Source organism: Mustelus asterias, chromosome 23 (assembly GCF_964213995.1).
Source record: "Mustelus asterias chromosome 23, sMusAst1.hap1.1, whole genome shotgun sequence".
Lineage (NCBI taxonomy): Eukaryota > Metazoa > Chordata > Chondrichthyes > Carcharhiniformes > Triakidae > Mustelus > Mustelus asterias.
Window position 1 is genome coordinate 2,421,041 of NC_135823.1, and position 25,129 is coordinate 2,446,169.

At 49.9% G+C, this 25,129-nt stretch overlaps 1 protein-coding gene across 1 annotated transcript in view; it reads left to right on the forward strand.

Moving 5' to 3' along the window:
* The first annotated feature begins 290 nt into the window (after positions 1 to 290).
* The window catches only part of unc93b1 (unc-93 homolog B1, TLR signaling regulator), a 50,349-nt gene continuing 25,510 nt past the window's right edge, over positions 291 to 25,129 (forward strand). The window contains exons 1-9 of the mRNA XM_078239904.1: positions 291 to 427; positions 2,413 to 2,531; positions 3,224 to 3,365; positions 3,744 to 3,897; positions 12,795 to 12,956; positions 15,316 to 15,445; positions 16,355 to 16,448; positions 19,632 to 19,756; positions 22,750 to 22,932. Of these exons, the coding sequence (XP_078096030.1) occupies positions 2,430 to 2,531; positions 3,224 to 3,365; positions 3,744 to 3,897; positions 12,795 to 12,956; positions 15,316 to 15,445; positions 16,355 to 16,448; positions 19,632 to 19,756; positions 22,750 to 22,932 (1,092 nt within the window). The 5' untranslated portion in view covers positions 291 to 427; positions 2,413 to 2,429. The remainder of the gene's footprint in view (positions 428 to 2,412; positions 2,532 to 3,223; positions 3,366 to 3,743; positions 3,898 to 12,794; positions 12,957 to 15,315; positions 15,446 to 16,354; positions 16,449 to 19,631; positions 19,757 to 22,749; positions 22,933 to 25,129) is intronic.

Sequence of the window (25,129 nt, forward strand, 5' to 3'; positions counted from 1 at the left end):
GCTTTTAGAGCGCTACCCCTTCATCAGGTGAATGGGACAGGAATATTGTATGAGGTGTGGTGCCACTAGGGATTTTCACATTAACTTCATTGCAGTGTTAATGCAAGCCTATTTGTGACACTAATAAATAATCTTTAAGAGCGATGCACTTCCGCCTCAGAGGTGTGTTGCCTCTTTAAGGAGGAGAGCCTGCCAGAGAAATGGGAGATCGCCACATTAAGGGAGGGAGGGACTTGCTGTAAAAAGGGCGTTGCCACTTTAAGAGGAAGTCTAAATGAGGAAGTGGGCCCCAGAACTTATGCTGCAACAGAAAAAAAAGGAAATGTACACATTGTGGAGTGAGAGAGAAACTGCTGGAAGATGAAATGAGGAAGTTGGGACTGCCTTTCTGTCAGAGCAGCTTGGACAGAGAACCACCATAGCTCAGGTAAAAAGCACATTTCACATCTCTCAATTGTCTTTCTTCAGGCTAGTATCGAAACTCAGATCTGTGAGACTGGACCCAAAGCAGAGGAAAACCTGGGGAAAGCCGGCCTGTTCCTGGAGATTGCTCGGCTGTTGCATTGGACAGAGAGCCAATTCAACTCAGAAAGTGAAATCTCACAGAGAGAGAGAAAGAAAAGTCTTTCACTCACTCCCTCAGGAAATCAAAACTCAGATACTCTAAAGTTAAAGTTAATTTATTAGTCACAAGTAAAGCTTATATTGACACTGCAATGAAGTTACTGTGAAATTCCCTGAGTCGCCACACTCCGGCGCCTGTTCGGGTCAATGCTCCTAACCAGCACGTCTTTCAGATTGTAGGAGGAAACCGGAGCACCCGGAGGAAATCCACGCAGCCACGAGGAGAACGTGCAAACTCTGCACAGACAGTGACCCAAGCCGGGAATTGAACCCGGGTCCCTGGCGCTGTGAAGCAGCACTGCTAACCACTGTGCCGCCCCATGACAAAGAGAGAAACATATTTCACCAGGAACCCTCAGTCCCTCGGGGAATCAAAGCTGTTTAAACTCAGAAACTGTCTGAAAGTTACCTTGAATGAAAGAGAGAGAGAGAGAGAGAGAGAAACCCATTTCACCAGGGAACCTCACTCAGTCAGGGAATCGAAACTAAACTCAGAGTCTGGGGCCTTCGGAGAGATATAGAATCAAATAGAGTGTCTCACTGGCTAAGAGAATCTCAGTGTTTTTTTTGCCGCATTGAGAGATCTCAGGATTATTGTCACAGAAGGCAAAATTCATTTCATGTTGAGTCATGGCAAATATTAGCCTTGGAGCATGCAGGAGATTTTCCACGCCTTGCTGTTTTATATTCTGGAGTGGGGATCCCATGCAGCAACCCGAGAGGTGAAACAGGACATCAGATTAACACTCATTGGTAAAAGTGAAAGTTTTGGCAGACCAATAGACCCACCACATTAACCTCAGCACTGACCCTCTGACAGTGCGGCGCTCCCTCAGCACTGACCCTCTGACATTGCGGCGCTCCCACAGCGCCGACCCTCTGACAGTGCGGCGCTCCCTCAGCACTGACCCTCTGACATTGCGGCGCTCCCACAGCGCCGACCCTCTGACAGTGCGGCGCTCCCTCAGCACTGACCCTCTGACATTGCGGCGCTCCCACAGCGCCGACCCTCTGACAGTGCGGCGCTCCCTCAGCGCCGACCCTCTGACATTGCGGCGCTCCCACAGCACTGACCCTCTGACAGTGCGGCGCTCCCTCAGCACTGACCCTCTGACAGTGCGGCGCTCCCACAGCGCCGACCCTCTGACAGTGCGGCACTCCCACAGCGCCGACCCTCTGACATTGCGGCGCTCCCTCAGCGCCGACCCTCTGACAGTGCGGCGCTCCCTCAGCGCCGACCCTCTGACATTGCGGCGCTCCCTCAGCGCCGACCCTCTGACAGTGCGGAGCTCCCTCAGCGCCGACCCTCTGACAGTGCGATGCTCCCTCAGCGCCGACCCTCTGACAGTGCGGCGCTCCCACAGCGCCGACCCTCTGACAGTGCGGAGCTCCCTCAGCGCCGACCCTCTGACAGTGCGGAGCTCCCTCAGCGCCGACCCTCTGACAGTGCGATGCTCCCTCAGCGCCGACCCTCTGACAGTGCGGCGCTCCCACAGCGCCGACCCTCTGACAGTGCGGAGCTCCCTCAGCGCCGACCCTCTGACAGTGCGATGCTCCCTCAGCGCCGACCCTCTGACAGTGCGGCGCTCCCACAGCGCCGACCCTCTGACAGTGCGATGCTCCCTCAGCGCCGACCCTCTGACATTGCGGCGCTCCCTCAGCGCCGACCCTCTGATAGTGCGACGCTCCCTCAGCACCGAATCTCTGACAGTGCGGTGCTCCCTCAGCGCCGAATCTCTGATAGTGCGGCGCTCCCTCAGCACTGACCCTCCTGTTTCCTTTCCACAGTGTCAAGTTGCCAAGACATGGATTCCGATACCCTCCATCACCGTGACGCCCAGCAGAATGGGATGGCGACAGCAGATGGACCAGTGCCCTGTTGCCCTGACGACCAAGGCGACGCTCAGGTAACCATGGAAGCCACATCGCCTCTATGTACCCATGATGCTGGGTGCCAGCTCTTTGGCTACTGTCGCCCTCATTGTTGGAACTTTGCCACTCCCTGTGGGAAGGGGTCGAGTTGGCCAGACACTGACCTATCAGCTCCTCGGAACTGTTTAGTGAGCGAATGGAGTTTGGCCAGAGGATTTGGGTTGCTGGTGGGCATTTATACCTCTCTGCATGTCTGAGGACATTCATCTCTCTCTCTCTTTCTCTCTCGCGCTCTTCCGCACTCTCCCCCATAGAAGCAGAAGAGACCATTCAGCCCATTGGGTCTGCACCGACTCTCTGACAGAATATCTTACCCAGGCCCTCTCCCCCACCCTATCCCCATAACCTCACATAATTACCACAGCCAACCCATCTAATCTCGACATCTCTGGACACTAAGGGGCAATTTAACGTGGCCAATCCACCTAACCTGCACATCTTTGGATTGTGGGAGGAAACCGGAGCACCCGGAGGAAACCCACGCAGACACGGGGAGAACGTGCAGACTCCACACAGACAGTGACCCGAGCTGGAATTGAACCCGGGTCCCTGGCGCTGTGAGGCAGCAGTGCTAACCACTGTGCCATTCCCTCAGTGGTGCTCTTTGGTACTCTCCGTCCCTTGCTCTCTCCCTCCCTCTCACAACTTGTTCTATTTTTTTTGACAGATTGATGATTTTCTGGCCCAGAACCAGGATTATAACGAGGAGGAGGAGGAGCGGAAATATTTTCGCAGGAAGCGTCTGGCTGTGTTGAAGAATGTAGTGTGTGCCAGCCTGGCCAGTGCCCTCACCTATGGAGTCTACTTGGGTACGTTAGTGAGAGCCTCAGATCCGGATGGTGGGCGTGGGGTGTGGAGAATTGTTCCACTTTCAGACTGGGACAGAGAGAATTCTCCACTGTCCTGTGCTTTCCCGGGCTCTGTCACACCGACTCAGTGGTTAGCAGTGCTGCCTCACAGCCATGCTAAATTGCCCCTTAGAGTCAGGGGGATTCACAGGGTAAATGTGTGAGGTTACGGGGATAGGGCCCATTGTGGTTGGTGCAGGCTCGACGGGCCAAATGGCCTCCTTCTGCACTGTAGAGATTCTATGGTTCTATTCTTTGACTCTATCTCCCTCTTTCTGCCCCAGATCCAGATTATGATGAGACTCATCTCCCCCCCTCTCTCTCTCTCTCTCTCTCCAGGTCTACTCCAGATGCAGTTGATCCTACATTACGATGAGACATATCGTGAGGTGAAATACGGGAACATGGGATTGGAGGATATTGATAAGAAGATCCTGATGGGGATTAATGTCACCCCGATCGTGGCCCTCCTCTACACCCCTGTCCTCATCAGGTGAGACCAGGACTCGGTTTGTGAGCCGGTGCCCGGAACTGCCAGAAGCAGCCATGCCATAGGACCCTCCTGTGCCGCGTGTAAGGCCAGTGCCACACTCCCTGCTAGTTTGGGCAGGCATGATGTTGAGATGCTGGCGTTGGACTGGGGTAAACACAGTAAGAGTTTTAACAACACCAGGTTAAAGTCCAACAGGTTAATGGTAGCAAATGCCATTAGCTTTCGGAGCGCTGCTCCTTCGTCAGATGGAGTGGATATCTGCTCTCAAACAGGGCATACAGATTAGCTTTCGGAGCGCTGCTCCTTCGTCAGATGGAGTGGATATCTGCTCTCAAACAGGGCATGCAGAGACACAAAATCAAGTTACAGAATACTGATTAGAATGCAAATCTCTACAGCCAACCAGGTCTTAAACATATAGACAATGTGAGTGGAGGGAGCATTAAGCACAGGTTAAAGAGATGTATATTGTCTCCAGACAAGGACAGCCAGTGAGATTCTGCAAGTCCAGGAGGCAAGCTGTGGGGGTTACTGATAGTGTGACATAAACCCAAGATCCCAGTTTAGGCCGTCCTCATGTGTGCGGAACTTGGCTATCAGTTTCTGCTCAGCGACCCTGTGCTGTCGTGTGCCGTGATGGATGCCATCATTTCACGTGAGAACACCATCTACCAGGTACACGGTATCTACTCTTGCAACTCGGCCAACGTTGTCTACCTGATACGCTGCAGGAAAGGATGTCCCGAGGCATGGTACATTGGGGAAACCATGCAGACGCTATGACAACGGATGAGTGAACACCGCTCGACAATCACCAGGCAAGACTGTTCTCTTCCTGTGGGGGAGCACTTCAGCGGTCACGGGCATTCAGCCTCTGATCTTCAGGTAAGCGTTCTCCAAGGCGGCCTTCACGACACACGACAGCGCAGAGTCGCTGAGCAGAAACTGATAGCCAAGTTCCGCACACATGAGGACGGCCGAAACCGGGATCTTGGGTTTATGTCGCACTATCAGTAACCCCCACAGCTTGCCTCCTGGACTTGCAGAATCTCACTGGCTGTCCTGTCTGGAGACAATACACATCTCTTTAACCTGTGCTTAATGCTCCCTCCACTCACATTGTCTGTATGTTTAAGACCTGGTTGGCTGTAGAGATTTGCATTCTAATCAGTATTCCGTAACTTGATTTTGTGTTTCTGTGCCCTGTTTGAGAGCAGATATCCACTCCATCTGACAAAGGAGCAGCGCTCCGAAAGCTAATGGCATTTGCTACCAAATAAACCTGTTGGACTTTAACCTGGTGTTGTTAAAACTCTTACTGAGTTTGGGCAGGCACAGTCTCTCATTCTGCCACTCACTCGCAATCCTGTGGACAGTTGCAGCTTCCAGTTTTTAATTCGCTCTTTCACCTCCATGTGGGTGCTGCTGGCTAGGCCCAGTATTTTTTTCCCATCCCTAATTGCCCCTTGAGAAGGTACGGTGGCACAGTGGTTGGCATTGTTGCCTCTCAGCACCAGGGACCCGGGTTCAATTCCGGCCCCGAGTCACTGTGTGGAGTTTGCACGTTCTCCCCATGTCTGCGTGGGTTTCCTGCGGGTGCTCCGGTTTCCTCCCACAGTCCAAAGATGTGCGGGTTAGGTTTATTGGCCAGGTTAAATTACCCCTCGTGTCAGGGGGATTAGGTGGGTAGATGTGTGGGGCTGCCAGTATGCGATCTGGGTGGGATTGTTGTCGGTACGGGCACGATGGGCCAGATGGCCTCCTTCTGCACTGTAGGGATTCTAGATGGTGCTGAGCTGCCTTCTTGAACTGCTGCAGTCCCTGAGGTGAAGGTACATCCACGGTGCTGTTAGAGAGGGTGTTCCAGGATTTTGACCCAGCGAATGATGGAACGGCGATATCGTCGCAAGTCACAGGTGGAGAAGGTAGTGAATAAGGCATATGGCATGCTTGCCTTTATAGGACGGAGCATAGAGTATAAAAGTTGGGGTCTGATGTTGCAGTTGTTAGGAACGTTGGTTTGGCCGCATTTGGAATACTGCGTCCAGTTCTGGTCGCCACACTACCAGAAGGTTGTGGAGGCTTCAGAGAGAGTGCAGAGGAGGTTTACCAGGATGTTACCTGGTATGGAGGGGCTTAGTTATGAGGAGAGATTGGGTAAACTGGGGTTGTTCTCCCTGGAAAGATGGAGGATGAGGGGTGACCTAATAGAGGTGTATAAAATTATGAAAGGCATAGATAGGGTGAACGGTGGTAAGCTTTTTCCCAGGTCGGTGGTGATGTTCACAAGGGGTCATAGGTTCAAGGTGAGGAGGGGGGGGCGGGGGAGGTTTAACACGGATATCAGAAGGATATATTTTACACAGAGGGTGGTGGGGGCCTGGAATGCGCTGCCAGGCAAGGTGGTGGAGGCGGACACACTGGGAGCGTTTAAGACTTATCTAGATAGCCACATGAACGGAGTGGGAATGGAGGGATACAAAATAATGGTCTAGTTTGGACCAGGGAGCGGCGCGGGCTTGGAGGGCTGCAGGGCCTGTTCCTGTGCTGTATTGTTCTTTGTTCTTTGTTCAGGATGGTGAGTGACTTGGAGGGGAATTTCCAGGTGTTCCCTGGTATCTGCTGCTCTTGTCCTGGTTGTGTGTTTGGAAGGTGCTGCCTCAGTAACCTTGGTGAGTTGCAGCAGTGCATCTTGTAGGTGGTACACAAGACTGCCACTGTGCATCAGTGGTGGGGGGATGAATGTTTGTGGAAGGGTTAGCAATCAAGTGGGCCGCTTTACCCTGGATGGTGTCAAGCTTCTTCAGTGTTGTTGGAGCTGCACCCATCTAGGCAAGTGCAGAGTATTCCATCACACTCCTGACTTGTGCCTTGTAGATGGTGGACAGCTTTGGAGAGTCAGGGAGTATGTTACTCTCTGCGACCTTCCCAGCATTTGACATGTTATGGTCACCACAGTATTTACATGGCTGGGTCCAGTTCAATTTTTGGTCAATGGTAACCTCCAGGATGTTGATAGTAGGGGATTCCGTGATGGTAATTCCCTTGAATATCAAGGCGTGAGGTTTAAATCCTCTCTTGTTGGAGATCATCGAATCCCTACAGTGCAGAAGGAGGCCATTCGGCCCATCGAGTCTGCACCGACCACTACCTAGCCAGGCCCTATCCCCACAAGCCCATGCATTTACCCTAGCTAGTCCCCCTGACACTAAGGGGCAATTTAGCATGGCCAATCCACCTAACCCACACATCTTTGGACTGTAGGAGGAAACCGGAGCACCCGGAAGAAACCTGCGCTCGACACGGAGATAATGTGCAAACTCCACACACAACAGTGATCCAAGCCGGGAATCGAACCCGGGTCCCTGGGCTGTGAGGCAGCAGTGCTAACCACTGTGCTGCCCCTCATTGGCTAGCACCTATGTGGCATGAATGTTACTTGCCAATTATCAGCCCCAGCCTGGATATTGTCCAGGTCTTGTTGCATTTGAACATGGACTGCTTCAGTATCTGAACATTGAGCAGTCATCGGCGAACATCTCCACTTCTGACATTATGATGAAGGGAAAGCCATTGATAAAGCAGGTTGGGCCGAGGACACTATTCTGAGGAACTCTTGTTGTGCCTGGGACTGAGAGGGTTGACCTCCAACCACTATAACCATCTTCCTTAGTGCCAGGCATGACTCTAACCAGTGGAGAGTTTTCCCCGATTCCCATTGACTCCAGTTTTAGGGCTCCTTGATGTCACACTCAGCCGAGCTCTCAAGGGCAGTCACTCTCACCTCACTTTGTGAGTTCAGCTCTTTAGTCTATAGCAATGTAGCAGTTGGGAGCAGGAGAAGGCGAGTGGACCTTTTGAGTCTTGTGCACCATTCACTAAGATCATGGACAATCTGGTTGTGTTGGAACTCTAATCTTGCCTCCCCACTCCCCAGAACCCTTGCTTGTCAGAAATTTGTCGAATTCGGCCTTGAATAAATTCCATGACAAAGCCTCCACTGCTGTCTGTTGAAGAGAATTCCACTGACTTTGATTTGATTTATTGTCACACGTATTAGTATACAATGAAAAGGATTATTTCTTGCATGCGATATCCTACGTAGAGAAGGACAGGAAATAGTGCAGAATAGTATTACAGTCATAGCTAGGGTGTAGAGAAAGATCAACTTAATGCAAGGTAGGTCCATTCAAAAGTCTGATGGCAGCAGGGAAGAACCTGTTCTCGAGTCGGTTGGTACATGTCCTCAGACTTTTGTATCTTTCTCCCGACGGAAGAAGGCAGAAGAGATCTCCCTGAAGGGGAAATCAGATCTTCCATCTCCATTTTGAACAGTAGATCTCTTATTCTTCCACTGGATCCCCTGCAGATAGTGATGTTGCAGCTTTATAGAACCTTAATTAGGCTGCACTTGGAATATAGTATTCAATTCTGGTCGCTGTACTACCAGAAGGATGTGGAAGCTTTGGAGAGGATACAGAAAAGATTTACCAGGATGTTGCCTGGTATGGAGGGCATTAGCTATGAGGAGAGATTGGAGGAACTTAGTTTGTTCTCACTGGAACGACGGAGGTTGAGGGGCATTCTGATAGAAGTCTACAAGATTATGAGGGGCATGGACAGAGTGGATAGTCAGAAGCTTTTTCCCAGGGTGGAAGAGTCAATTACTAGGGGGCATAGGTTTAAGGTGCGAGGGGCAAGGTTTAAAGGAGATGTAAAAGGCAAGTTTTTTACACAGAGGGTTGTGGGTGCCTGTACCTTGCTGTCGGGGGAGGTAGTGGAAGCACATACGATAGTGACTTTTAAGGGGCGTCTTGACAAATACATGAATAGGATGGGAATAGAGGGATATGGTCCCGGGAACAGTTGGGGGTTTTAGTTCAGTCGGGCAGCTTGGCTTTGAGGGCTGAAGGGCCTGTTCCTGTGCTGTAATTTTCTTTGTTCAAGATTGTCAGAGAACACAGCAGGATATAGGCTGGAAAATTGGGTGGTGAAATGGCAGATAAAACTTAATCTGGAAAAATGTGAGGTGATGCATTAAGGTAGATCCAATTCAGGTGGGAGCTATAAAATAAACGGCAAACCATCAGGAGCACAGACAGACAGATACCTGGAGTACAGGTCCACAGATCCTTAAAAGTGGCAGCATAGGTGGAAAAGGTGGTGACAAGGTAGCTTGCCTTCATTGACCAGGGCATCGAATATAAAAGTTGGCAAATTATGTTCCAGTTATATAAGTTGTTGGTTAGGCCACATTTGGAATACTGTGTCCAATTCTGGTCACCACACACCAGAAGGATGAGGAGGCTTTGGAGCGAGTACAGAAAAGGTTTACCAGGATGTTGCCTGGTATTAGCTATGAGGAGAGATTGAATAAACTAGGATTGTTCTCCTTGGAAAGACGGAGGCTAAGAGGTGATCTGATAAAATTTTATAAGATTATGAGGGGTATAGACAGGGTGAACAGTTGGAAGCTTTTTCCCCAGGGCAGAAATGACAATTACAAAGGTGCATGAGTTCAAGGTAAAAGGGGAAAGGTTCAGTGGAGATGTGTGGGAGAAGTTTTTTACACAGAGGGTGGTGGGGGCCTGGAATGCACTGCCAAGTGAGGTGGTTGAGTCAGACATGTTAGCGACATTTAAGACTTGTCTGGATAAACACATGAACAGGTGGGGAATAGAGGGATACAGGCGGTTGGTCTCAATAGGACAACGTGATCGATCAGGCTTGTTGGGCCGAATGGCCTGTTGCTGTGCTGTACTGTTCTTTCTTTTTTGTACCAGTCTCTCTCCAAGCGAAGTACTCACTCAGTTACCATCCTTTCAAGGCGCAGGTACAGCAGGCAGCAAAGAAGGCAAATGGTATATTGGTTTTCACAGCGAGAGGATTGAGTACAGAAATATGGATGTGTTACTGAAATTGTATAGGGTATTGGTGAGGCCACATCTGGAGTATTGTGTGCAATTTTGGTGCCCTTATCTCAGGAAGGATGTTGTTGCAATAGAGGGAGTACAGCAACGGTTTACCAGGCTGATGCCTGGGATGGCAGGTCTGTCAGATGAGGAGAGACTAAGTCGATTCGGATTATATTCACTGGAGTTTAGAAGGGTGAGAGGGGATCTCACAGAAATTTGTAACATTCTAACAGGGTTAGACAGGGTAGATTCAGAAAGCATATTCCCGATAGTGGGAGAATCCAGAACTAAGAATCGCAGTTTAAGGATAAGGAGTAAACCTTTTAGGACTGAGGTGAGGAGAAATTTCTTCACCCAGAGGGTGGTGAATGTGTGGCATTCACTACCACAGTATGTAGTTGAGGCCAAAACGTGATTGAAGAAATTAGATATAGCCCTTGGGGCTGAAAGAATCAAGAGATATGTGGCGGGGGTGTTGGGGGTCCTGAGGGGGGGAGGAGGAGGTGGATCAGGATATTGAATATGATCAGCCATGTTCATAATGAATGGCCGAGCAGGTTTGAAGGGCCGAATGGCCTCCTCCTGTGTCTAGTTTCAATCTTTCTATATAAGCTTCCTCAGGATCTTGTGTGGTTCAATGAAATGAATTCTCATTCTTCTGAAATCCAACTGAGTGTAGGCCCAACCTGTCCCAGCTCTCCTCAAAGAATAGGCCCCTCATCCCAAGATGAGACCTTCTCTGAGGTGCTACTGACGGAATTGTACCTTCTCTCAAATTCTCTCAAACCTGGACGGTGAATGTGGGGAGTAGGATCAGTGAGTTTGCAGATGACCACGAAAATTGGTGGTGTGGGAAATAGCAAGGGGGCAAGCCTTGGGTGACAGGACAATATGGATGGGGCAGTCAGATGGGCAGAAGAGCGGCAAATGGAATTTAACCCTGAAAAGTGTGAGGTGATGCATCTTGGGAGGACAATCAAAGCAAGGGAATACACGATGAATGGTAGGAAGTGCAGGCGGCCAAGGGTACCTTGGGGTGCTTGTCCAAAGATCCCTGAAAGGAGCAGGGCAGGTAGATAAGATGGTCAGAAGGCATATGGGATACCTGTCTTCATTAGCCGTGGCATGGAATATCCGAGCTGGGAGATTATAGTGGAGCTGTGTAAAATGCTGGTTCGGCCATAGTTAGAGTTCTGTGTGCTGTTCTGATCGCCACGCTTTTGGAAGGATGTGATTGCACTGGAGGGTGCAGAGGAGATTCACCAGGATGTTGCCTGGGCTGGAGCGTTTAAGCTCTGAAGAGAGGCTGGTTAGGCTGGGGTTGTTTTCCTCAGAGCAGAGAAAGCTGAGCAGGGACCTGATCGAGGCGTGCAGATAAGCTGGGTGAGGGGAAAAGTTTTTTTCCAATTCGAGGGGTCAATAACCAGGGGAAGTAAATTTAAGGTCAGGGCAGGAGGTTTAGAGGGGGTTTGAGGAAAGGCTTTTTCACTCGGAGGATGGTGGGAATCTGGAACTCAGTGCCTGAAACGGTGGTAGAGGCGGGAGCTCTCGCAAAGTTAGGTGAGCGTTCGAAACGCCATAGCATACAAGGTGATGGACTAAGTGCTGGGCAATGGGATTAAAGTAGATAGGTGCTTGATTGGCGCCACAGACACGGCGGGCTGAAGGGTCTCTTGCTCTGCTGTAAAATCCGATGCCTATACACAGCATTCCAGATGTGGTCTTACCAACGTCCTGTGCAGCTGCAGTAAGCTGGTATTGGTATTCCATTACTCTTGCAATGAAAGACATTATTCGATTTATTGTCCTGCTAACTTGCTGTCCTGCAGACTAACTTCAGGGGATTGATGTACCAGGACACCCAGATCCCTCTGCACCTCAGCAAGTTTGCAAATTCTCACAACCGAAATGATGTTCTGCCTTTTTCTTCTTCCTACCAAAATGGACACATTCTCATATCCCTAAAGTTAAAGTTTATTTATTAGTCACAAGTCAGGCTTACATTAACGCTGCAATGAAGTTACTGTGAAATTCCCCTGGTTGCCACACTCCGGCGCCTGTTCTGGTCAATGCACCTAACCAGCACGTCTTTCAGACTGTGGGAGGAAACCGGAGCAGCCAGAGAAAACCCACGCAGACACGGGGAGAACATGCAAACTCCACACAGACAGTGACCCAAGCTGGGAATCGAACCCGGGTTCCTGGCGTTGAGAGGGAGCAGTGCTAACCACTATGCCACCATGCCGCTGGGCTCCTCCATCATTGAGGTTGGGGATATTTGTGGCGCCGCCTCCTCCAGTGAGTTGTTTAATTGTCCACCATCATTCACAGCTGGATGTGGCAGGACTGCAGACCTTAGATCTGATCCGTTGGTTGTGGGATCACTGAGCTCTGCCTATGACCTGCTGTTTGGCACGCAAGTGGATGGAGCTATTACAAGGGGGCATAACTATAGGGTTCGTGGTGGGAGATATAGGAAGGAAATCAGAGGTAGGTTCTTTACGCAGAGAGTGGTTGGGGTGTGGAATGGACTGCCTGCAGTGATAGTGGAGTTAGACACTTTAGGAACGTTTAAGCGGTTATTGGATAGGCACATGGAGCACACCAGGATGATAGGGAGCGGGATAGCTTGATCTTGGTTTCAGATAAAGCTCGGCACAACATCGTGGGCCGAAGGGCCTGTTCTGTGCTGTACTGTTCTATGTTCTAAGTAGTCCTGTTCAATAGCTTCACGAGGATGCCACCTCATTTTTAGGCATGCCTGCTGTTGCTCTGGCATGCCCTCCTGCGCTTCTCACTGAACCAGGGTTGATCTCCTGGCTTGGTGGGAGTGGTTGAGTGGGGATATGCCGGGCCATGAGGTTACAGGTTGTGTCAAGAGTACAATTCTGCTGATGGCCCACAGCGCCTCATGGATGCCAGTTTTAATGATTATTTATTCCTGCTGGGATTAATCTCGATCCTCTCTCCTTTCCGTCCCAGGTTTCTTGGTACCAAGTGGATGATGTTTCTCTCCATTGGAATTTACGCCCTGTTTGTCTCCACCAATTACTGGGAGCGATTCTACACCCTAGTCCCATCGGCCGTTGCTATTGGAGCAGCCATTGTCCCGCTCTGGGCAGCGGTGGGGAACTACATCACCAGGTACGAGTATGAGAGTTCCTATACCCTCTCCCTGTACCCCCCTCCTACCATACCCAAATTCCAAAGAATAAAGAAAAGTACTGCACAGGAAACAGGCCCTTCGGCCCTCCAAGCCCGTGCCGATCTGCTGTCCCAACTAAACTTTAAAAAAACCTTCCGCCCTTACTCAGTCCGTATGTCTCTATTCCCTCCCTATTCATGTACCCACCCAGGTGCCCATGACATGTTGCTGGTGTGCCTGCTTCCACTACATCCTCTGGCAGCGAGTTCCAGGCACCCACCACTCTCTGCGAGAAAAACCTTCCCCGCACACCTCCCTTAAACTTTCCCCCTCTCACCTTAAACGTGTGCCCCCTTGCAATTGACATTTCCACCCTGGGAAAAAGCCTCTGACTATCCACCCTGTTGATAACTCTCATAATTGCGTAGACCTCTATCAGGTTTCCCCTCAGCCTCTGTCTTTCCAGTGAAAACAATCCTAATTTATTCAACCTCTCCTCATAGCCAACACCCCCAAGACCAGACAACATCCTGGTGAACCTTCTTTGCACTTTCTCCAAAGCTCCCACCTCCTTCTGGTAGTGTGGTGACCAGAACTACGCGCAGTACTCCAAATGCGGCCCAACCAAGGTTTTATATAGCTGCAACATGATTTACCAAGTCTTGTACTCACTGCCCCAGCTGATGAAGGCAAGCATGCCACGTGTCTTCTTACTCACCTTAGCCACCTGTGTTGCCACTTTTAGGAACTGTGGATCTGCACGCCCAGATCCCTCTGTATGTTAATATTCCTAAGGATTCTGCCATTTATAGTAAATTTGATCCTCCAAAATGCACCCACTTTGCATTTGTCCAGATTAAACTCCATCTGCCATTTCTGTGTCCAAGTCTCCAATCTATCTATATTTTGTTGTATCCTCTGACAATCCCCAGCAGTATCAGCAAGTCCACCAATCTTCGTGTCATCCGCAAACTTATTGATCAGACCACCCACATTTTCCTCCAGATCATTTATATATATATACATATGACAAATTACAGAGGTCCCAGCACTGATCCCTGCAGAACACCACTAGCTACAGATCTCCATTCTGAAAAACACCCTTCCACCACTACTCTCTGTCTTCTATAACCAAGACAGTTCTGTATCCATCTAGCCAGCCAACCCTGAATCCCATGTGATTTTAGTGTTTGTACCAGTCTGCCATGTGGGACCTTGTCAAACGCCTCACTAAAGTCCATATAAACTACTTCCACAGACCTTCCCTCATCAAGTATCCCTGTCAGTTATCCCTGTACCCCATCCCCCACTCCCACGTACCTAATCTTCCTGGCTGTTATCCTGTACCCCACTCATGTGTACCCAATCTCCCTGTCGGCAGGAAGCTGCAGGAAGACATCCTTGCTCCTGTACTCAAGTCCTCTTGCAATGAAGGCCAACGTACCTTTTGCCTTCCTAACTGCTTGCTGTACCTGTTTGCTTGCTTTCAGTGGCTGGTGTACAAGCACACCCAGATCCCTTTGGACATCAACATTTCCCAATCTGTCACCATTTAAATAATACTCTGCCGTTCTGTTTCTCCGTCCAAAGTGGATAACTTCACATTTATTCATGTTACACTGCATCTGCAATGTTTTTGCCCTCTGTGGAATTCTCTACCACAGAAAACTGTGGATGCCAAGACACTGAGTATATTTAAGAAGGAAATCGATTTCTTGCCTCTGAAGGTGTCAATGGTTATGAGGAGAATGTGGGAGCATGGTGTTGAGATAAAGGCTCAGCCATTATCATACTGATTAATGGAGCAGGAGCGAAGGGCCTACTCCTGCTCCTGCTTTCTATGTAGCCTCTCCCTCTGTCCATTGCACTCATGTGCCCCCCTTCTCCTCATTCTGTCCGGTTCCCCATACCATTCCCCATCCCAGGCCGAGCCGAGCATCTATATTGAGTTTCCCCTCTCCACCTCACTGGTACACGCCCACACGCACCCCACATTTGCCTCCATTCTCCTATGCCCCACCCCATCAGTCTGTTTTCCTCTGTATCTAACGCTGTGCTGCCCTGGGGGTGTTGTAGAGGGAGCTTTACTCTGTATCCAACCCCGTGCTGTATCTGTCCTGGGAGTGTTTGATGGGGACAGTGTTGAGGGAGCTTTACTCTGTATCTAACCCCGTGCTGTTCCTGTCCTGGGAGTGTTTGATGGGGACAGTGTTGAGGGAGCATCACTCTGTATCTAACTCTGTGCTGTACCTGTCCTGGGAGTGTTTGATGCGGATAGTGTAGAGGGCGCTTTACTCTGTACCTGTCCTGGGAGTGTTTGATGGGAAATATTGTCTCTAATATTGATTTCCCTTACAGAATGGCACAGAAGTATTATGAATATGTGAATTATAAAGAGGAACATGTTCAGGAGCAGAAACGGCCTCCAAAAGGAGCTTGTCACAGATACATCATCATCTTCCAGGCAATATTCTACTGTTTTTTCAATGTAAGTCAGTCCGTGGGAGATAGAGGGGAAATCAGCCAGGGTTCCTGCTCCTGATCACTGTCCAGTGACCCCTGGGTTAGAGAGAGAGGGGAAATCAGCCAGGGTTCCTGCTCCTGATCACTATCCAGTGATCCCTCGGTTAGGGAGAGAGAGAGGGGAAATCAGCCAGGGTTCCTGCGCCTGATCACTGTGCAGTGATCCCTCGGTTAGGGAGAGAGAGAGGGGAAATCAGCCAGGGTTCCTGCTCCTGATCACTATCCAGTGATCCCTCAGTTAGGGAGAGAGAGAGAGGGGAAATCAGCCAGGGTTCCTGCTCCTGATCACTGTCCAGTGACCCCTGGGTTAGAGAGAGAGGGGAAATCAGCCAGGGTTCCTGCTGCTGATCACTATCCAGTGATCCCTCGGTTAGGGAGAGAGAGAGGGGAAATCAGCCAGGGTTCCTGCGCCTGATCACTGTGCAGTGATCCCTGGGTTAGGGAGAGAGAGGAAATTAGCCAGGGTTTTGCACACCTCGAACAGGTGTATAAAACCCCCCTCAGCCTTTACTGCTCTCGGGAAAGCAACCCCAGCCTAACCAGCCTCTCTTCATAGCTGAGAGGTTCCAGCCCAGGCAACATCCCGGTGAATCTCCTCTGCACCCTCTCTCCAGCGCAGTCCCATCTTTCCTATGGTGTGGTGACCAGAGCGGCACACAGTATTCTAGCTGTGACCGGAACAGGGTTTTATACAGCTCCATCATAACCTCGCTGCTCTTAGATTCGATGCCTTGGCTAAAAAAGAGAAGTATCCTATGTGCCGCCTTATCCACCTGATCGACCTGCCCTACTGCCTGTGTGGACTGTAGCTACAAACGCAAAGCTCCGTTATCCTGTGTCCTGATCGAATTCTCTCTCTCTGCTCCCGGTTTAGCTCAGCTTTGTTTTTGCGGAAATGCCGATGGTCTTCTTCCTGAACCGGTACCTGTATCAGTCCAATCACACGCTGTATGCTGTGAAACACTGTGGTAAGAAATCTTCTACAGTATTCTGCCAGGGTGGAGGGAGAAATACACAGAGAGAGAGAATCGGGGAGATTGAGTGAAGGAGCGAGAAAGTGGGTGAGATGCAGAGGCCTTTGCACTCAAACACACATGCAGACAAACACGCCCACACTCTCTCTCAGCCTTTGACTCTCTCACGTAGCCCCATCTCAAACTGTGATGCACTCACACACACTTACCCACAGAGACATAGAGAGAGAGAAATCGACACACACTGGTGCATACACTCACACACATTCACCCACACAAAGAGAGAGAAACGGACCCATACTGGTGCACGCACTCACACACGCTTACCCACACACACAGAGAGAAATGGACACACACTGGTGTAGTCTATAAAATAATGAGGGGCTTAGACAAGGTAGATAGTCAATATCTTTTCCCAAAGGTAGTGGAGTCTAAAACTAGAGGGCACAGGTTTAAGGTGAGAGGGGAGAGATACAAAAGTGTCCAGAGGGGCAATTCTTTCACACAGAGGGTGGTGAGTGTCTGGAACAAGCTGCCGGAGGTAGTAATAGAGGCGGGTACAATTTTGTTTTTTAAAAAGCATTTAGATAGTTGCATGGGTACGATGGGTATAGAGGGATATGGGCCAAATGCAGGCAATTGGGATTAGCTTAGGGGTTTTAAAAAAAAAGGGCGGCATGGACAAGTTTGGCCGAAGGGCCTGTTTCCATACTGTAAACCTCTATGACTCTATGGTGCATGCACTCACACACTCGCCCACAGAGAGAGAAATGGACACGCTGGTGCATACACACACACACACACACACACACACCCTCGCAGAGAGAGAAATGGATGCACACTGGTGCAAGCACTCACACACACTCACCCACACAGAGAGAGAGTAATGGACACTCACACCCACAGAGAGAGAGAGAAATGGACACACACACACACACACACACACACAGAAATGGACACTCACACACTGTTGTGGGAAAAATCCACCAGTAGTCAGACTTCGAGATTCAGAAAATACGATTTATTAAACGGAGCTCCGGGAGATGAGGCACGTGTTAACACCTTTTCTCACTAGTATGTCGGGAGCGGTTCATTTTTATACCCTTTACACAATGGGTAAACCGGTGATTCGAACATTATCACATCGTTTAAGTGAGTACAAGTATTTAACATTTTATGAATGGGTACATCTCCTTATGTCTGTATCTATAAATGGCTAGTTTCGTCTCGTTCAGGTGCTAATCGGTTCCCTCGCATTCATATTTCCCGCGTTCCTCTAACGTTAATCTAAGCTCTTTGTTTCGGGTTTTCCTTATCTTAAAAGATGTTTTGACCCTTGGCTTTGGCTTCCTGAGGCGTTTGTTTGCTATGAGTCACTGTCTGTAATTTGGAAGTGGCTTGTCTGTTAGGTTTTGACTTGACATGATTTCTGAACAGCAGGAGCCTGTGTCTGCTTTTCTGGCTTCTTTCCCAGTTAACCCTTTATGTGCAAGGCAGCCATTTTAGAGTGTGCTTTCTTGTATTGCCATTTTAAAGTGTGCCCCCCTTGTATTTTTCCCTTTACAACACCCACACATACACACACCCACACACAGAGAGAGAAATGGACACTCACACACCCACAGAGAGAGAGAGAAATGGACACACACACCCACACACACACCCACACAGAGAGAGAGAAATGGACCCACACACACACACCCACAGAGAGAGAGAGAAATGGACACACACACCCACACACACACCCACACAGAGAGAGAGAAATGGACACCCACCCACACACACACACACACACACACAGAAATGGACAGTCACACACCCACACACACACACCCACACAGAGAGAGAGAAATGGACACACACACCCACACACACACACCCACACAGAGAGAAATGGACACACACACCCACACAGAGAGAGAGAAATGGACACTCACACACCCACACGCACACACACACCCACACAGAGAGAGAGAAATGGACCCACACACACACACCCACAGAGAGAGAGAGAAATGGACACACACACCCACACACACACCCACACAGAGAGAGAGAAATGGACACCCACCCACACACACACACACACACACACACAGAAATGGACAGTCACACACCCACACACATACACCCACACAGAGAGAGAGAAATGGACACACACACCCACACACACCCACACAGAGAGAAATGGACACACACACCCACACAGAGAGAGAGAAATGGACACTCACACACCCACACGCACACACACACCCACACAGAGAGAGAGAAATGGACACTCACACACCCACAGAGAGAGAGAAATGGACACACACACCCACACACACACACACCCACAGAGAGAGAGAGAAATGGACACACACACACACACACACACCCACACAGAGAGAGAGAAATGGACACACACACCCACACAGAGAGAGAGAGAAATGGACACACACACACACACCCACACAGAGAGAGAGAAATGGACACACACACCCACACACACACCCACACAGAGAGAGAGAAATGGACACTCACACACCCACACGCACACCCACACCCACACAGAGAGAGAGAAATGGACAGTCTCTCTCACACACACACACACACACACAGAAATGGACAGTCACACACCCACACACACACACCCACACAGAGAGAGAGAAATGGACACACACACCCACACACACCCACACAGAGAGAAATGGACACACACACCCACACAGAGAGAGAGAAATGGACACTCACACACCCACACGCACACACACACCCACACAGAGAGAGAGAAATGGACACTCACACACCCACAGAGAGAGAGAAATGGACACACACACCCACACACACCCACACACCCACAGAGAGAGAGAGAAATGGACACACACACCCACACACACACCCACACAGAGAGAGAGAAATGGACACTCACACACCCACACGCACACCCACACCCACACAGAGAGAGAAATGGACAGTCTCTCTCACACACACACAAACACAGAGCGAGAAATGGACACACTCTAGTGCATGCACTCACACACACTCACCCACACAGAGGGAAGGAAGTGCTAACACACCCTCTCACCATCACACTCTTTCACACAGGTGGGGAGGGCGCCGCAGCAGGTCAGGGATGTCACAGCCAGACTGCCGCTCCTTTCTGTATCGACTGATAGCTTGATTTTCTTGTTGCAGGGACGGAGATGGTGGGAATGCTCGAGGGGTTGAATAAAACGGTTCTGATGACACTTCCGCAGAGCATCAGCCTGATTGTGGTGGAGAGTGTGCTGATGGGAGTGGCCTTTCTCGCCATGTTACTGGTACACCATAACACACCGTACATGGGAGCAGCAAGGGAGAGGGTTGGGGGGGGAGGGATGGACAGGGTTGGGGGGAGGGGTGGAGAGGGTGAGAGGAGGGGAGAGCCTTTTTGAAGGCCCCATTTGGAGTATTGTGAGCAGTTTTGGACCCTGTATCTAAGGAAGGATGTGTTGACCTTGGAAAGGGTACAGAGGAGGTTCACAAGAATGATCCCTGGAATGAAGAGCTTGTCGTATGAGGAATGGTTGAGGACACTGGGTCTGTACTCGTTGGAGTATAGAAGGATGAGGGGTGGGGATCTTATTGAAACTTACAGGATACTGCGAGGCCTGGATAGAGTGGACGTGGAGATGATGTTTCCACTGGTAGGAAAAACTTCATTCGGGTAAGCGTTCTCCAAGGCGGCCTTCGCGACACACGACAGCGCAGAGTCGCTGAGCAGAAACTGATAGCCAAGTTCCGCACACACAAGGACGGCCTCAACCGGGATATTGGGTTCATGTCACAATATTTGTAACTCCCACAGTTGCGTGGACCTGCAGAGTTTCACTGGCTGTCTTGTCTGGAGACAATACACATCTTTTTAGCCTGTCTTGATGCTCTCTCCACTCCCATTGTTTTGTTTCTTAAAGACTGGATTAGTTGTAAGTATTCGCATTCCAACCATTATTCATGTAAATTGAGTCTGTGTCTTTATAAATTCTGTTTGTGAACAGAATTCCCACTCACCTGAAGAAGGGGCTTAGAGCCTCGAAAGCTTGTGTGGCTTTTGCTACCAAATAAACCTGTTGGACTTTAACCTGGTGTTGTTAAACTTCTTACTGGGAAAAACTAGAACCAGAGGGCACAACCTCAGGCTAAAGGGACGATCCTTTAAAACAGAGATGAGGTGGAATTTCTTCAGCCAGAGAGTGCTGAATCTATGGAACTTTTCCGCAGAAGGGTGTGGAGGTCAGGTAATTGAGTGTCTTTAAGACAGAGATAGATAGGTTCTTGATTAATAAGGGGATATGGGGTTATGAGGAAAAGGCAGGAGAATGGGGATGAGAAAAATATCAGCCATGATTGAATGGCGGAACAGACTTGATGGGCCAAGTGGCCTAATTCTGCTCCATGTCTTATGGTCGTATGGACTTTAATCATTAACTTATGGCCTTTGGTGAATCAGATGGGGTTTTCCAACAATCGGCAATTGTTGCACGGATATCAGTAGATTCTTAATTCCATATTCTTTTCTTATTGAATTCAAATTCCACCAAATGCCGTGAGGTTCGAATCCGGTCCCCAGAACATTTGCTGAGTTTCTGGATTAATGCTTTAGCGATAATACCACTCGGCTCTCCATAGAAACCCGACAGTACAGAAAGAGGCCATTCGGCCCATCGAGTCTGCACCGACCACAATCCCACCCAGGCCCGACCCCCATATCCCGACAGATTTACCCACTAATCCCTCTAACCTACGCATCTCAGGACACTAAGGTGCAATTTTTAGCGTGGCCAATCAACCTAACCCGCACATCTTTGGACTGTGGGAGGAAACCGGAGCACCCGGAGGAAACCCACACAGACACGAGGAGATTGTGCAAACTCCACACAGACAGTGACCCAAGCCGGGAATCGAACCCGGGTCCCTGGAGCTGTGAAGCAGCAGTGCTAACCACTGTGCTACCGTCACCTCCCCTTAAAGGGTGGGGGGGGGGGGGGGGGGGGGCGTGGAGGAGAGTGCGAGGGATAGAGGGGGAGGTTTTGATTTGATTTATTATTGTCACGTATTAGGATACAGTGAAAAGTATTATTTCTTGCGCACCATACAGACAAAGCATACCGTTCATAGAGAAGGAAACGAGAGAGTGCAGAATGTAGTGTTACAGTCATGGCCTGGGTGTCGAGAAAGATCAACTTAACGCGAGGTAGGTCCATTCAAAAGTCTGACAGCAGCAGGGAAGAAGCTGTTCTTAAGTCGGTTGCTATGTGACCTCAGACTTTTGTCTCTTTTTCCTGACGGAAGAAGATGGAAGAGAGAATGTCCGGGGTGCATGGGGTCCTTAATTATGCCGGCCCCACGCGCTGCTGGCCCTGCGCGAAAACTAGAGGGCATAGGTTTAAGGTGAGAGGGGAGAGATACAAAAGAGTTCAGAGGGGCAATTTTTTCACACACAGGGTGGTGAGTGTCTGGAGCAAGCTGCCAGAGGTAGCAGTAGAGGCGGGTACAATTTTGTCTTTTAAAAGCGTTTCGACAGTTACATGGGTTAGATGGGTGTGGAGAGATATGGGCCAAATGCGGGCAATTGGGATCAGCTTAGGGGTAAAAACTGGGTGGCATGGACAAGTTGGGCCGAGGGTCCTGTTTCCTTGCTGTAAGCCTCTATGACTCTCTCTCTGGCACTGACCCCTGACCCCTCTCTCTGGCACTGACCCCTGACCCTTCTCTCTCTCTGGTTCTGACCCCTCTCTCTCTCGCTCTCTGGCACCAACCCCTGACCCCTCTCTCTCTCTGGCACTGACCCCTGACCCCTCTCGCTCTCTGGCACTGACCCCTGACCCCTCTCTCTCTCTCTCTCTCTCTGGCACTGACCCCTCTCTCTCTCTTGCACTGACCCCTGACCCCTCTGTCGCTCTCTCTGGCACTGACCCCTGACCCCTCTCTCACTCGCTCTGGCACTGACCACTGGCCTCTCGCTCTCTCTGGCACTGACACCTGGCCTCTCGCTCTCTCTGGCACTGACACCTGGCCTCTCGCTCTCTCTGGCACTGACCCCTGACCTGTCACCCTCTGGCACTGACCCCTTGCACTTTGGCATCGAACCCTGACCTAATGCTCTTTGGGATTCTCCCCTGGCCCCCTGCTTCTCTGGCACTCCCCACCCATCTCCCCTCCACCTCCCCACTTGCTTTCTGGATCTGACCCCCGACCCCACGCGCTCAGACGCTCGGTACGCGCTGCTCGAAAACAGTGGGAATGGCGAGGTGAGATGTTGTTTTAATTTCAGGTTCTGATCCTGTGTGGTCCGGCCTACCGTCCCACCGAGGAGATTGATCTTCGCAGCATCGGCTGGGGAAATATCTTCCAGCTGCCCTTCAAACACATGAGGGATTATCGGCTGAGGCATCTCCTCCCCTTCTTCATCTACAGCGGCTTTGAGGTGCTATTTGCCTGCACTGACTTCACAATGGTGAGTCTGAGACAGCGACACGCTAACTTCTGATGTCTCATTCTGAGGGGGAGGGGAGGGAGGGGGATGGGAAGCAATGGGAGTGATGAGAGGTGGGGAAGGAGGATGGGGGGAGGGGAAGGCGGATGGCAGGCAGAGGGAGGGGACTGGAGATAGAGGGAGGGAGACAGGGAGGGAGGGGGTGAAGGGGAGGAGGCGAGGAGAGGATGGGAAGTAAAGGGTGAGGGGAGGGGCAGGGGAGGGGGAAAGGTGGAGGGTAGGGGCGTCGAATGGGGGTGGGTAGGGGCGGGGCAGGAGAGGGGGACGGGTGGAGGAGGGGCGGGGCAAGGATACGGATGGGGGGATGGGAGGGAGGGGTGGTGGAGGGTAAGAGCAGTGTGGAGGGGGAGGGTGGGAGGTTAGGGTGGGGGAGAGGAGGGGGTGAGGGTAGGAGGGGAGGTGGAGAGAAGGAGGGGAGGTGGAGAGAGGGAGGGGAGGGGGAAGGGAGCGAGAGAGATCAGGAGGGTGAGAGAAATTTTAAGTTTATACTTTATTTATTAGTGTCACAAGTAGGCTTGTATTAACACTGCAATGAAGTTACCGTGAACATCCCCTCGTCACCACACTCCGGAGCCTGTTCAGGTAGTTGAGGGAGAATTTAGTACGGCCAATATACTTAATCAGCACTTTTGGACTGTGGGAGGAAACAGTGTTAAAAAGACAAGCTTCAAGGCTGTGAAAGTTAATGGGTGGAGCATTTGCAATAAAGTGGATGAATTAATCACGCAGATTGATATAAACAGGAATGATATCATTGGGATTATGGAGACGTGGCTGCAGGGTGACCAGGGATAGGAATTGAATGTCCCAGGGTATTCAGTATTGTGGAAGGACAGGCATAAAGAATCAGGTGGTGGATTGGTACTGCTGGATAAAGAAGAAATTAACACACAATAGTGAGAAAGGATATTAGCTCTGACAATGGGGAGTATGTATGAGTAGAGTTGAGAAATAACAAGGGGCAGAATACATTAGTGGGTGTCATATATAGACCCCCAAACTGCAGTGGTGATGTTGGGAATAGCATTAAACACGAAATTAGAGATGCTTGTGATCAGGGAATATCGGTGAAGATGGGTGATTTTAATCTGCACATAGATTGGGCAAATCAAATTAGCCACAGTGCCGTAGAGGAGGAATTCCTGGAGTGTAAACGGGATGGTTTCTTCACCAATATGTGGAGGAACCAACGAGAGAGCAGGCCATCTTAGACTGGGTACTGTGTAATGAGAAGGGAATCATTGCCAATCTAGCTGTACGAGACCCCTTGGGGATGAGCGACCATAACATGATAGAATTTTTTATCAGGATAGCGAGTGAAGATTCAGAGACTTGGGTGCTGAATCTTAATGAAGGAAACTATGAGGATATGAGGTGTGAGTTGGCCTTGATAGGTTGAGGAGAGTTACTTAAAGGGATGACAGCGGATAGGCAATGGCAAACATTCAAGGAGCACATGGGGGAATTGCAGTAACTGTTTATTCCTGTCTGGCACAAAAGCAAAATGGGTAAGTGGGCCGATCCATGGCTTACCAATGAAATTAAAGATTGTATCCGATTCAAGGAAGAAGCATACAGATTGGCCAAGAACGATCATGGGTCTGAGGATTGGGAGCAGTTTAGAATTCAGCAAAGAAGGATAAAGGGATTGATTAAGAAGGGGAAAATACAGTACAAAAGTAAGCTTGCAGGGAAAATAAAGACTGACACCACGAGTTTCTATGGATATGTGAAGAGAAAGAGGTTGATGAAGACAAATGTAGGTCCCCTACAGACAGAAACAGGGGAATGTATAATAGGGGACAAAGAAATGGCCGAGCAACTGAATACATACTTTGGTTCTGTCGTCACAAAAGAGGACACAAATCAAATGCCAGAAATGTTGGAGAATGCAAGATTTAGAGAGAGGGAAGAACTGAGGGAGATCAACAATAGTGGAGAAATGGTGCTGGTAAAATTGATGGCATTGAAGGCGGGTCAATCCCCAGAGCCTGATAATCTACATCCCAGAGTACTTAAGGAAGTGGCTCGAGAAATATTGGATGCATTGGTGGCCATCTTCCAAGATTCTATAGACTTTGGAACAGTCCCTTCAGATTGGAGGGTAGCTACTGTCACTCCAATATTCAAAAAGGGAGGTAGAGAGAAAATAGGGAAC